Consider the following 12,748-nt stretch of genomic DNA (forward strand, 5'->3'; position numbering starts at 1 on the left):
TTCTTTTTTTTTTTTTTTTTTTGAGATGGAGTCTCGCTCTTATCATCCAAGCTGGAGGGCAATGGCATGATCTCAGCTCACTGCAACCTCTGCCTCCCAGGTTCAAGCGATTCTCCTGCCTCAGCCTCCCTAGTAGCTGGGATTACAAGCACGCGCCAATATGCCCAGCTAATTTTTGTATTTTTAGTAGAGATGGGGTTTTACCATGTTGGCCAGGCTGGTCTCGAACTCCTGATCTCAGGCTATCTTCTTGCTGTAAAATGCCAACTTTTACCTTTGTGGTAGGGGAGAGGAATACTAGCTACTCATTAATTGGCTACTTATGAATTTCCAGGTTTTATACACTGCATCTGACTTAATCTTCACAACAATCCTAAGGGATGGGAAATAATATTCCCTATTTTACAGATGAGGAAACTGAAGCTGAAAGAGATAACACAGTAAGGATACACAGTAAGTAGCTCTCACTAAACGTGCTCCTAACCATTAGTCTACACTGCTTCCCACAAAGTCCACAGTTTCATAGAGAAAGACAGATGCTCTTTGTCAGATCAGTATCTACCTACTCAACCTTGTACGTGGCCTTCAAACCTTCCTATCCAGGAGGCTATCCTGGGGTTGCTTATCTCTAAACCCAGAAGTTCCTATTGAGATATTTGACACATGCATTGTCACAGTGTTTTGGGGCCTCTTTTTAAAATTCATTGTTGCAATTTGGTGCCACAAAAGAAATTGAAATTGTGGCCATGTATCAATTGGAGGTAGGCAAAGGTAGGAAGTGACATACATTGACTATCTTGCTTACAATTTTCAGAACTGGACCCTGGTTCTTACTGGAATCCCCTTTACACTCTCAGAAAGGCTTTGCCTGCACTTAACGACTTATCCCCATCCAAGCTCCCCTGGCTCAATAAAAGCATTTCCAATCTTTTAGGTGTTCCAGAGACCCCTGAGCCCCAGGAGGTAGTTTTTACTCACAGTAAAACCACTGAAATGCAACCACAGATTATTCCAAAATAACTATTTCAAATAGGATCTAATTATATATGCATAATTAAGCTATTTTATAGAAAGTTATGATTTCAACTGAGCTACATATTTCTGAGACATTATTGTTATTTCTTTACAGTTCCTACAAAATTCATTGGAAAATTAAGAATTATGCCTGTGTACTGGGAAATTTTAACCCATTACAGTCCTGCCTCCTTTCTACATAGTTTCTTTAAAAGACTTTTTAGGCAGTCTTTGTCAGATTAATATCTACCTACTCAACCTTATATCTCTCTTCTAATCTGAAGAGAGAACACAGATTTCCAAGGACAGCCTGGCTGAGCTGTAAGATGATTCTGGACTTCTCACCAGCCCTCTTGGAGGCACAAGTTCCCAAATTTTTTTACAATGACTCTCAAATTCTACCTACATCTGTCCCGTTTCCCCAAAAGATCATCTAAACACTTGTTTCAGCTCAGCTGGAAAGGTGAGACAGGGCCTGGCTCATGTACAACAGCAAACAATCTGGCAAACTGGGATTGGTGGGTTATGTGGCACAATTTCAGTTCACAAAGGTCCTCCCAAACATATCTCAACTTTGATCCCAAATTTCCACCAGTGGAGCTTTATTCCTTTAGTGCAAAGTTTTGCAAAATCTCCCTCTGTAGCCCATCTTCCCTCAACTCCTTTTTATTCATTTACACTGTGTTCTTGCCTTTTTAGAACATTTGACAGGTCCAGAGTCATGCCCTCCAAAGGTATTCACCTTTGGAGGGGCATTAGTGAGGACATTTCCCACTACATCTGTGGTTCCCAGATTTCTGGATTTTGGAAATGAATAAAATTATACGCATATTTAAGGTCACCAGCCTCTTAATTTGACAAGAAAATAAGTGGGGAAAAAATAACAAAGAAACTAAAAGAAGATTTTAAAATAAAAAATATAGGAAGTCTATCACCTCAGAATAAAGGGCAGTCCTTTCAATTGAGCAAATTTAGCTTCATGACAAATTTACTACATTTTTAGTTTTTACATTTTGCCATAAACGGGTCCTGGCCTACACACCAGTGTTTGGGCTTTTGAGATCACTCAACCATTTCACTTAGCGTGCTCCCCTATATATGAAACTTCCTGTGAAAAATTTCTTTCAGAACTAGAATGTCACACACACACACACACACATTATTAAGGGCCATTAAAAGCTTCACTTCCCCTGAGGACTGGTATATTTTTTCTTCATGGAAAATGCAAATTATATAACTGATCAGGTTTCCCTTTTTTGTTTTGGCTGCTTTGTCACAGGGGCAGCTCAACTTCAGAAATCAGGTGGGAATCCTATGACCTACACACCTGAATTTTAATTAACTTCCCTACCTGGTCTTTGTCTTCTATTCTCATTTATATTTTCCCAGATGCTGATTTATTTTATTTTTTTATAAATTATTGTATTTTTTCATATACTGTAATCTTTCTTATAAGCTGCCTCAAAGTCTTTGCTGAATGAGGTGATGTAACTCAATAGTTAACCACTGTCTCCATACTGTATACCCTTGCATACCTTCCAATCATTGATGCACTGTTTCCTCTGCCTACACTGTTCTTAGTTCTTTCATCCTCCTGACATACTCCTATATATACCTGGACACCTAGCTCAAACATTACCTCTTTTGTGAACCTTCTCTGACCACTGCCATCTACCTAGCATTTCCCCTCACCACACCTGGGCTAAAACAATACTTATGTACAAGTTTCTATTATGACACTTGCAACATGATGGTGTAGTGGTATTTACTTTGTTGCCTCTGCCACTGCAACTTGAGCTTGAAGGCAAGGATTGTGCCATGCCCATATTGGAATCCCCTATATCTAGCTCAATAGATTTTCAATGAATGGATGGATAAATAACAGAACAAATGAACAAAATGAAAGGAAGGCCTTTGAGCTGTTGTCAGTGAACAGCCAGCTCATATTCGAGAACATGTTGGATTAGGGAGAGACTGCGAAAGTTCTAAAAGTATTGGAGTCACTATGAGGGTAGGAAACTTTGTCTTTCTTGTTCATTGCTCTGTCCGCGGGGCTTCTCACAGTACCTTCATACCGGCAGGCTTCAGTGAATATTTCTTGTATGAATGAATGAATAAATAAGCAAATAGTTTGACTCAGTTCTTTCTCCTAATAGTTTCCATGGGGAGTCTTTTCCTTTTCTTTTTAAATGATTTTTCCTATCACTGTGCATTTACTTATTCCAGCCAGTTAACGTCATGAAATTCTTATCTCAAAGATCCTCTAGCCCTTGAGCTTCATGTACTCTTCCAAAGGCTTTAAATAGTTTAAAATGTTTCCAAGAGAAAACAGCTCCACAGCATTTACCTACACAGACTGTGATGTCGAGCGCCTCACTATCTGTATTTCTTGGTGTCTTCCCTGGGAGATAGGACCTCGTTCTTTGCGGGGACCTCAATACACAGTCTCTATTATGTTGACCATCTCCTGTTAGTCCTTCTGTGGCCCAGTTAATCTTGTTGTTGCCAGTAATCAAGTCAAAATCATGATGTGCTTGTTCCCAAATAAAAATATGACAATACACAGATCATATAAACTCATACATTTTTGTTGAAGTAAAGTACTTCTGTAATATTAAGATAAATAACTACAACATTTTTAACCTTTTCAGCTATACAATACAGAACTCATTCATATTCATAAAAGTAGGGTCCCAATTATGTCCAAACCAAATGATGACGCCTCGGTCTTTTTTTTTTTAAAGGATGACCTGACACAACAGCTAACTGCCAGCTGTTGTGTTAGTACAGGAGCGTGGTGGCATGGAGGAGACTTAAATGAGTATCTCCAGGTGTAGATATGCTCCATGGTGAATCTTGAGAGTACCATCAGTAGGTAGAATTCAGGTTTGTTTTGAAGAGACATTAATTTTATCTGGTATATATAATGCTTACGTATTATTGGCTCTTGGTAAAATATATACCATGATGATGAACAGTGCTCTCCTTTCTCAGGATTGCAACTTTTTTGCCACTAAAAGCATACTCTATTTGTGGCAGATATTAAAAATAATACAAACCGAAGTCCAGGCCTTCCTGAGGAGCTTGCAGAACAGTGGTCTGTCATGTATCATACAAACTCCTTCTTTCTTTCTGTTCCCATCAGAGTTGGTCTGTTGGATCCAGTGAGAACTGCCTCCTTAAGAATGAGCAGGGCTTTGCTCTGGAAATAAGGTCCATGAGTCCATATTTTCCAATATCTTTCATTATGGAGCAGACACAGTCAATACAGTGGGGACATCATAATGAGGGACTCTTCTCTTTTTGGACTTCACAGGCTCCACACTTGGCTGCTAAGGATATTTTAATTGAGGGGAAAATAAAGGAAGCAGCAGGTAGTATTCAGCAAGTATCCCTTAATGGGTCCATCCTTGGACTCATCTGGAATGACTGGGGCAGAACAATGTTCTTTAACCAGAGGGCCTGACTCTATTGGGTTCCACTAACATTAGTCTTATTTGACCAGCTTCTCAAAGCAAATACTCTTGCAGGAAAGACAGCTGCCAGCCAGAGGGGACCTCCTGATCTGCCATCATTATGGATTAACTTTATTGAACCACAGCTGTACAAAACACCATGTTAGTTGAAAGGGAACTCCACACCAAACCTCAGAGATAGCCTGTTTCTACTCCCTACTCAATGAATATAATAATTATGCCAGACATTGCCTTCATGACAAGTGTGTGTCCAAGAGACTCAGCATCCATGACAGTATAGATTAGAGGTCTCTGGGGGAAGTGAAGGAAGCTTACATTATTGTTAGTTTTTCATCAATGTCAAAAGACTTTTCTATTGTCACAGACAGGCCAGATGAGACAGGACAAAGAAAAGTCTTCTGGCTCAGTAGGAAACCTCCTGAGAAGCATAAAAGTAGCTGAATTACTGAGCCTTTGATGGGTGACTTCAGGCAACAGCTCCATGAGGCTTATTTGCTGCCTTTTCCATTTTAAGAAATCTTGAGGCATGGGGTGCTGATCAGGGAGATGTTTTAACCCATTGTAAAGATGGCAGGCACTCTGTTCTCCAGACCTTGGCAAGAAGAAAGGTAGGGAGCATTGGAGTGTCGTGCCAACCTTCCATTTCTGTGAAAATCTCCACCAGATTTATAAGGAACAGGCATCAGCACTGTCAGACATATACTGTTCTCTTCACCTGTTGCTGTCCAGTATTTCACCAGGCAAAAATTTCACGCTTGCATTTGCTGTCCTTCACTATTGTTAAAGGTAAAGATGAGTCATAATTCAACTTTTTGTGAGCCACATCGCACATGTGAACTTGAAACACTAATAACAATAGCTGAGTTAATTGAGGAATTACTGTAAGCCAGGCATCATTCTAAGGCTTTACATGTATTAACACATGAATCCTCATAACAACCCTATAACATAGGTGCCGTTATTATCTGCATTTTACAGATGAAGAAACTGAGGCATAGAGAAGTGAAGTAACTTGTCAACGGTCACACAACTAGTTAATGACAGAGATTTGAACACAGGCATTCTGGATCTAGAACCCAAGTTCAAATGCCAATGGTAAACTGCCTTCCTAAAATAATACAGAGATGAGAAAAACCAGTTCACACATAACTTAAGTGATTTTATACATAGCTTTACAAAGTATATCTCAGCCTGATGTTATTGCCCCATGCACTTTAAGACAAGAAGGGAACTATTGAACTAATACCAGCATTTCTATGACCAGGTTTCTAAAGAGCCAATTAACTTTCCCTGGAGCATGGTGGCAGCAGAATCACTGAATTACATACAGGTCAAAGAGAAACCATTTCTTTACAGTCGTTAAGAAAACAAGATGTGGAGAAGGGGGCCAATGGTAGAAATTAAAAATACTCTTGAGGTTTCAAACGTCTGGTTGAAGCTGGATGTGCAGAACGCTCATTAGCATATTAGCATTGACAGTGGCTCCATAGCATCCAAATACTTTCAATTTAAGTGGGAGCTTAGCAGCGATTTGAAGAATGTATGTTAGTACTTCCTCTACATCAAAGAGCATATAGTACTGCTAAGAGTAGTAATAATGATGACAGTTTATCTTTATTGGGTGCTTATTATATGGTAAGCAGTGTGCTAAGTATATTATTTAATGTCCACAGTAATCCTGTGAGCTAGGACACTATCATTATCTCCATTTTACAGATGAGAAAACTGAGGAACAGAGAGGTCAAGTAACTTGCTTAAGGTAACACAGTAAGTGGCAGAGCAAGGACTCAAACCCATGTAATCCTCTGACTTCAAGGCTTGTGTTGTTAAGCACTAAGCAAGATACTGTTATGAGGATTCAAGCCCTCCACCACACTGTTAAGAAAACTTACCCCAATCTTCTAGCCTTATTATTGACCCCAGCTCAAGCTTTGGGTCTGTAATGATTGCTTGGTGGCATTTTTGTTCTCAATGCTAGGCCTTTCTTTTCCATGTTATAGATGGATGGCTAAGTATTGAATATTACTTTGTGAGCATAGATTTATGCTTATATACGATAACTTACAAATCATATGATATCAGTTAACATTTAGTTCCCTGGAACACAGCGCAGATGTGGCCTCAATATTTTTCCTGGGACTTTTACACATAAAAGTCCAGACTGTCATAAACTGGAAATATTTAAGTCAAATTAGATTGTCTAGTCATCTTAGACTATAAGTGTTGTGACTCAGGGACACTCCACAATATATATTTCAGTTTAAAACAATATAAAACAATATATATTTCATATAAATATATAAAACAATATATATTTCAGTTTAAATTCTATTATAATCAAATAATAAAGAGGTACTAAATAAAAAACTCATTACTTCCTTAGAAATGTCTATGAGAAATACATTAGTAATGATTTTTGAAGTATTTTAATAGCTGCCATTTTTGAGTACCTTCTATGTACCAGACATTGTGCTAAGTATGATTTAATTGTCATAACAATCCTAGGAGTTAGGTACTATTAGTCTGACTTTGTAGATGAGGACACTGGGTCTCAGAAGATACACAACTGCTCGAGATCCAATAGTGAAAGAAACCGGCTTGGAAGCCAAGCAGACTGAATCCAGAACCTGACCTCTTAACCACTCTGCAATACTGGCTCCTACAGTAACATTCACTGATCCCAGATTGGCCCTACTAGTCATTCAAAACCTAAGGAGATCCATGGTCCAATCACGGTAGCTCTCAAAGGATGTTTGGTTGTTCATTTCAATTGTTGTTAGTCTAATGGAGAAGAATACAGTCCAGTGAACTACAACCTATGGTATGAATTATAGTTTGGCAGAGTTCTTTGCACCTGCCATATATAGAATTTAGACTCCTTTTTTTTCTCCACCCATTTCTTATTCACATACCTTTTTTTCTTCATGTTTGGTTGCTTTTATGCTTGTTTCTTGGCTTTTGATGTAATAACATTTCTTAATTCATTATTAGTATTGCTGTCTAGTGGACCTCACCCTCATTATAACTTATAAGGATTTAAAACCTAGGCTGGAATTGTGAAATAATGTTTTTGGGGGTGTAGCTAACTATATAAATAAATGGCAAGACAAAATGGCATTACTCTAAATCTGTTTCTCAAATTTAGTGTGCCTGCGAAGCACCTGGGGACCTTGCGAAAATGCAGCTTCTGATTCAGTAGGTCTGTGCTGGGGCCTGAGATTCTGGGATTCTAAGTGGTTCCCAGGTTATGCAGGGCACACTTTGAGTAGCAAGGTTCTAGATTGGCCTGGTCCTGTTGTGCTTTTAAGTAAAGTCACAATTAATTGAATCTGGGGAGATTAATGTTTAGGCTGTTTAAAAAGCTGCCTCAGGCTCCCTGAGATGGCAATTCTCAAATGTCTTCAAAAATTTATTGTAATAATTAATTAGCTCTCACTGTCCAGGAAGCTTTTTTGTGTCTAAACAAAACCCTCCAGGTGCTGTGATGTTCTGCTTCTCATTTTATCTTCAGCGGAGATGGAGTTAGTCCACCATGTCAATTCTATTATGGGTTACTTTGTTTATGTATATATGTATATGTGTGTGTATTTACACACAGTTCTTCAATGTTAAAAAGAGTCTTTGGGCTGTCCTCCACTGTCTCCTTTCTTCTCCTCTAGGAATCTTAAGATCTTGGAGATATCTAAGTCAGTTCTCTTCCTGTCTCCATGTTTATTTGCCTCCTCTATGAAATCTATAAAATTACACATGCTTTGTAATTCCTTGCCAAAATCCTGTTGCCTTGTATTTCAAAGAGCTGTTTAAAGCTTCAATGACCCTAGCCTGCATTGGATATACACCCAGCATGTCCAAAGTGCAAAACGGAGTATACTAGTAACTACTGGCCACCCAGACTATAAAGCTCATATTACAAAAATGCACACTCTAGGCAGAATCTGGTAAATGTCAACTTCAAAATAAGTTGTGTCATACTGCTATATTTATTACCACATGGTCAATAAAAATAAGCACTTGCGAGGTGATTAAAAATAACATACCAGGTAAAATTGGTTGTCCGGCAATTCCCAGCGGTGCCATTCCAAGATTATTCATTGCTGTGGCCCATGCAGTTGGATCAGACATAGGTAGTGTCATTGCAGTGGAATCCACGTTCAGAGTTCTACTGTTATCGGCTGAAAAGAAATGACAAGCAAAATAATTTGTTGTGTTAAGGTTCTAGCAACTAGTTTACTTATAAACATAAATTCTGGCAAACTGTTTATAGAAATGGCTGGAGAAATGGACAAGTGGTGGATAAGGCCTCAATGCCAGCTTTCTTATAAGGGTTAAAACAACACAGCTTGAACTGGCAGGAAGTCATGGAATTTGAAAGTAATTTACCAGATGGTATTTTAGTATAAGTGTTTCCTTCCTTCTCTCCCTTTCTTCCTTCTCTCTCTCTCTCTCTCTCTTTTCAAGCATACACAACAGAGGAGCTTGGAATGATTAAGAAGTTTTCTATTCTTCTCACAGTCTACTAGCATATGATTACTTCAGCAGCTTCCATCCAAACTACTTATGCATGTAAAGCAAGAAAAAACATCCTAGGGCTTCTGTAGTTGGCAATAAAAGATGAAAATTATACTCCTGATGTAATTTCATATCTTTGAAGCAGTACTATTGAATAGAGCTGGACACACAATCAGCAGACATCAAATTAGCTGAATGACAATTTTGGGGGTTAGGGGAACAATGAGAAAAAGCAGACTAGAGACACAGTCCCTGCCCTCAAAGGTTGTACAATAAAATTGAAGAGACTGATGATGATGGTGATAATTATTACCATTATCACTGTTATCACCACCTCCACCCACTACTACCTCTGTTGAACACTTACTGTATGCCAGGTAAATCACTTGGCATGCATCATTCTCATTTAACTTTCAGAACAGCCCTATGAGGTAGGGACTATTTATATCTCCATTTAATAGAAGTTTTAGAGACATTTAAGAGAAGTTTCGAAAGGTCAAATATATTGTCCAAGGTCATACAGAACGTATAATTTTTAGCCACTATGCTTTACTATCTCCAGTTAAACAACTAGGAAACAATGAAAGACTCAAATGGTATAGATCAGAAATGTTACTGTAGTTTATGGTATGCAGAGCTACTGTGGCCTGAGTAAGCAGGAAATACTTCATGGAGAAAATAGGACTTGAAAGAATGGACCAGATTTATATAGAGCATGTCATGAGTGATGAGCAGTTATTAGATAGGTAAAGTAGAGGGGCCAGACATCCCAGGAGCAGGAATGATATAAGCAAAGACATTGAAACGGGTTTTATAAGCACGTACATGTACACAGTGTTGGGAGAGATATAGTCATGAGTCATCTGAGCACAAACAGACTTTCGTTTTGGGAAATTTTCCTCTGACTACTGATAGCCATAGAAAAATCTTTCTATGGCTTTTTTCCTACCTCCCAGTACACACTTCTGCCCATTACAACCCATGAAGGCAACTCTGTTCTAATAGTAGCTTGCTAAAGTCCAAGGCAACATCAGGGCTGACTCTTGCCAGGGTTATTTATACATGTGCTATTTTGGTCACTGATTGGTCAGAACAAGCAAATGTAAATGTCTAAAAACATTATTTCTGAAATATTAGTTTTTGTCATTTTTCTGTGCTGCCTTTGCCTCTTCCCCCTTAATCCCTCCTTCACACACACACAGTGATTGATGGCACTAAGTGTTCATTAATTACAGTCAGAAGTCACATTTCAGAGTGATTACTCCTACAGAGTGATTTCTCCATCTGTAGGAACTTTAGTAGTCATATCCAGCTTTCAGTGTTCTCTCACAAAGGCATATCCAAAGGCTAGAAATAGCCTCCTTGCAAATATTATCAAGAAAACAAATATGGGATGCTGAATATCCTTTGGGTTGAGAGTTTACATAGTGATAATTAGTCTACTTGGACTTCCAAGCCCCCAGCTAGGGGAGGTAAGTTTTTAGAGAATGTTACAGCTGAAAGATACCTTTAGAGATTATTGAGTCTACACTCTTATTTTCTCCGGTTGCTGGAGAATCAGTCCCAGAAGAAACTGGTAGGTTTAGAAGGACTGGGACCCAATGCCAAAAATAATTTCTTACAACAGTTTGGCTACTCATTGGTTCTGCAGTCATGAGAAATATTAAAACAAACAAACAAACAAACAAACAAACAGGAACACTTCTCAGTAAAGGATTTTGAGGTCAAAGAATGAGAATTTATAATATATTAACCTAGCCAAACTCTGGACTAATTAGGGGCGGGATAAGTGTTTGGGGGAAGACAATGATCTCAATTACAATTTTGAAGGAAAACACAGTATTGTTATTTTCAAAACGTATAGTAATTCACAATGCTTGTTAACATGTTAGTAAGTAGAGTTCCTGCTATGCTTGTTTACAGGAACAGATAAGGAACATGTGTGATTAACAACATTATTTCATCTCAATGAAAGTGGTTCTTAAATTCTTAGGAAGTTTTGCTTTAAATGTCCTTCTTATCTCCCTTCCCTCCCCTAACACCCATCTCCACCTGTCAAAATCCCACTCATTTTTGAAGGGTCACCTCAAATGCTACCTTGTTTATGAAACTGAAATGGCCAGGTGGGAAGGGCTCCCTGGCAGAGCCTCCCACTGACCTGCACCCTGGGGTGGAGCCTTGGAAGTTCATGTGTTTGCAGTGGGAAGGAGCCTGGCCCCTCCTCTTCCTGGGTGGAATCTGGGATTCAATCTATGAGGCGGGAAGCACACCAGCAGGACTCTGGCCTTGCAGAGGGTCCCCGTTTCCCTTTTGTACTCCTTTTTCTCCAATACATTCCATTTTTCTCACCCTTCAAAGTGTCTGCAAGCCTAATCTCTCATGGCCGTGTGACAAGAACCTGGTTCTTTGCTGAACTAAGGAAAAAGTCCTATAACAAAACCACCTCATTGGAATTAATTACTTCTTCTGATGTGTTCTCATAACATTTTATCTAGAATTTGATTTTCACATGTTTGCTCATTCTCTCACTCATTCCTTGCAAACTAAACTTTTTTGAGTCTTACTATATGCCATGCTGTTTTGCTAGTAACTACGAACACAGAGATGAACAAAACTCATTTACTGCTCTGGAAGAATTCAAAAACAATAAACAATCCAATATAAATTATTATAATAAGTACTGTAATTAAACCATGAGTGGAGTGCTCTGGGAACACAGAGGAGTAATTAAAGCTGCTGCAATGGGTTTGGGTATACGTGTTTCTGGTTGTGCGGTGGAGGAGGAATGCCAGGGAAGCCTTCATTGGGAAATAATCATTTGAAGTAAGTCTTTAAGGAGGGATAGGATTTTCTTCCAGGTAGTGAATGGAAGATTGGGGTAAGAAGAGCATTCCAAAAAGCAAGAAGCACCAAGCATTTACCACCGACTGCCTTGGATTATTGTTATTGTGTACATGTCTCCCTTCTGCTGGCCTGCATGCCTCTTTTAGGTCAGGTACTGGGTTTGAGGCATTTTCTTTCCTTATTTCTTAGTTTAGTGTCTAGTATAAAGTAGGTATTCAAGAAATATTTAAATTAATAAAGAAAATTAATTTACATTGATTTTGGGCACAATAAGCAGTCTATACAATGACACCCATTGATTATTTGTATACCTTTTCAGAATGACAAATTGTCTTAAAGAGGTGGCATTATTGCTAAGCCAATTCTTTCTCTAGGACAGCTGAATACTTGTAGAAATTTGCTTAGTTACAGCCAGGGATATATGCCCAACTAATAACTCAGTTTGATCTCATTAGCTATGATCTTTTTCCCATATCGGCATAATCATACATAAAAGCTTGCAAAATTTTGCTTTCAAAGGAAAATCCCAGATGATCACCTCTGGCAGTAATCTGGATTCAAGGTCCACGGTAACAAAACATGTTGTGCTAAGTATCTGTTTAGAATTATCACTTAATGGTGGAAAAGTTAAGTTCTGGCCTGATCCACTTTCTAGACTAGAAATGGACATCTAGTAATTTTCCCCTGAATCCTACAATCACTGGCAGCAGCCAAGAATATTCAGAAGGCGAATGCTACTGGTTGTCAAGTGGTCTTTAAAATACCTACCCCAAGTCTGAAGAACATGTCTTGCCATGCTGGTTCTCCTATTCTGCTGTGTGACAAGTTCTCAAGAGGTCAGAGATTGTAGAGTGGCTGTGAGTAAGTGCCTTCTAGGTAATTTGGTTGAAGATATGGCACTTTGG

General features: G+C 38.8%; 1 protein-coding gene across 8 annotated transcripts in view; it reads right to left on the reverse strand.

Moving 5' to 3' along the window:
• Positions 1-12,748, reverse strand: part of ENOX2 (ecto-NOX disulfide-thiol exchanger 2) — a 277,973-nt gene that overhangs the window by 70,763 nt on the left and 194,462 nt on the right. For all 8 annotated transcript variants that reach the window (XM_008972365.5, XM_034949451.3, XM_063601711.1 and 5 more), the window contains one exon: positions 8,528-8,662. In XM_008972365.5, coding sequence (XP_008970613.1) covers positions 8,528-8,662 — 135 coding nt within the window. The remainder of the gene's footprint in view (positions 1-8,527; positions 8,663-12,748) is intronic.

This window comes from Pan paniscus, chromosome X (assembly GCF_029289425.2).
Source record: "Pan paniscus chromosome X, NHGRI_mPanPan1-v2.0_pri, whole genome shotgun sequence".
Taxonomy (NCBI): domain Eukaryota; kingdom Metazoa; phylum Chordata; class Mammalia; order Primates; family Hominidae; genus Pan; species Pan paniscus.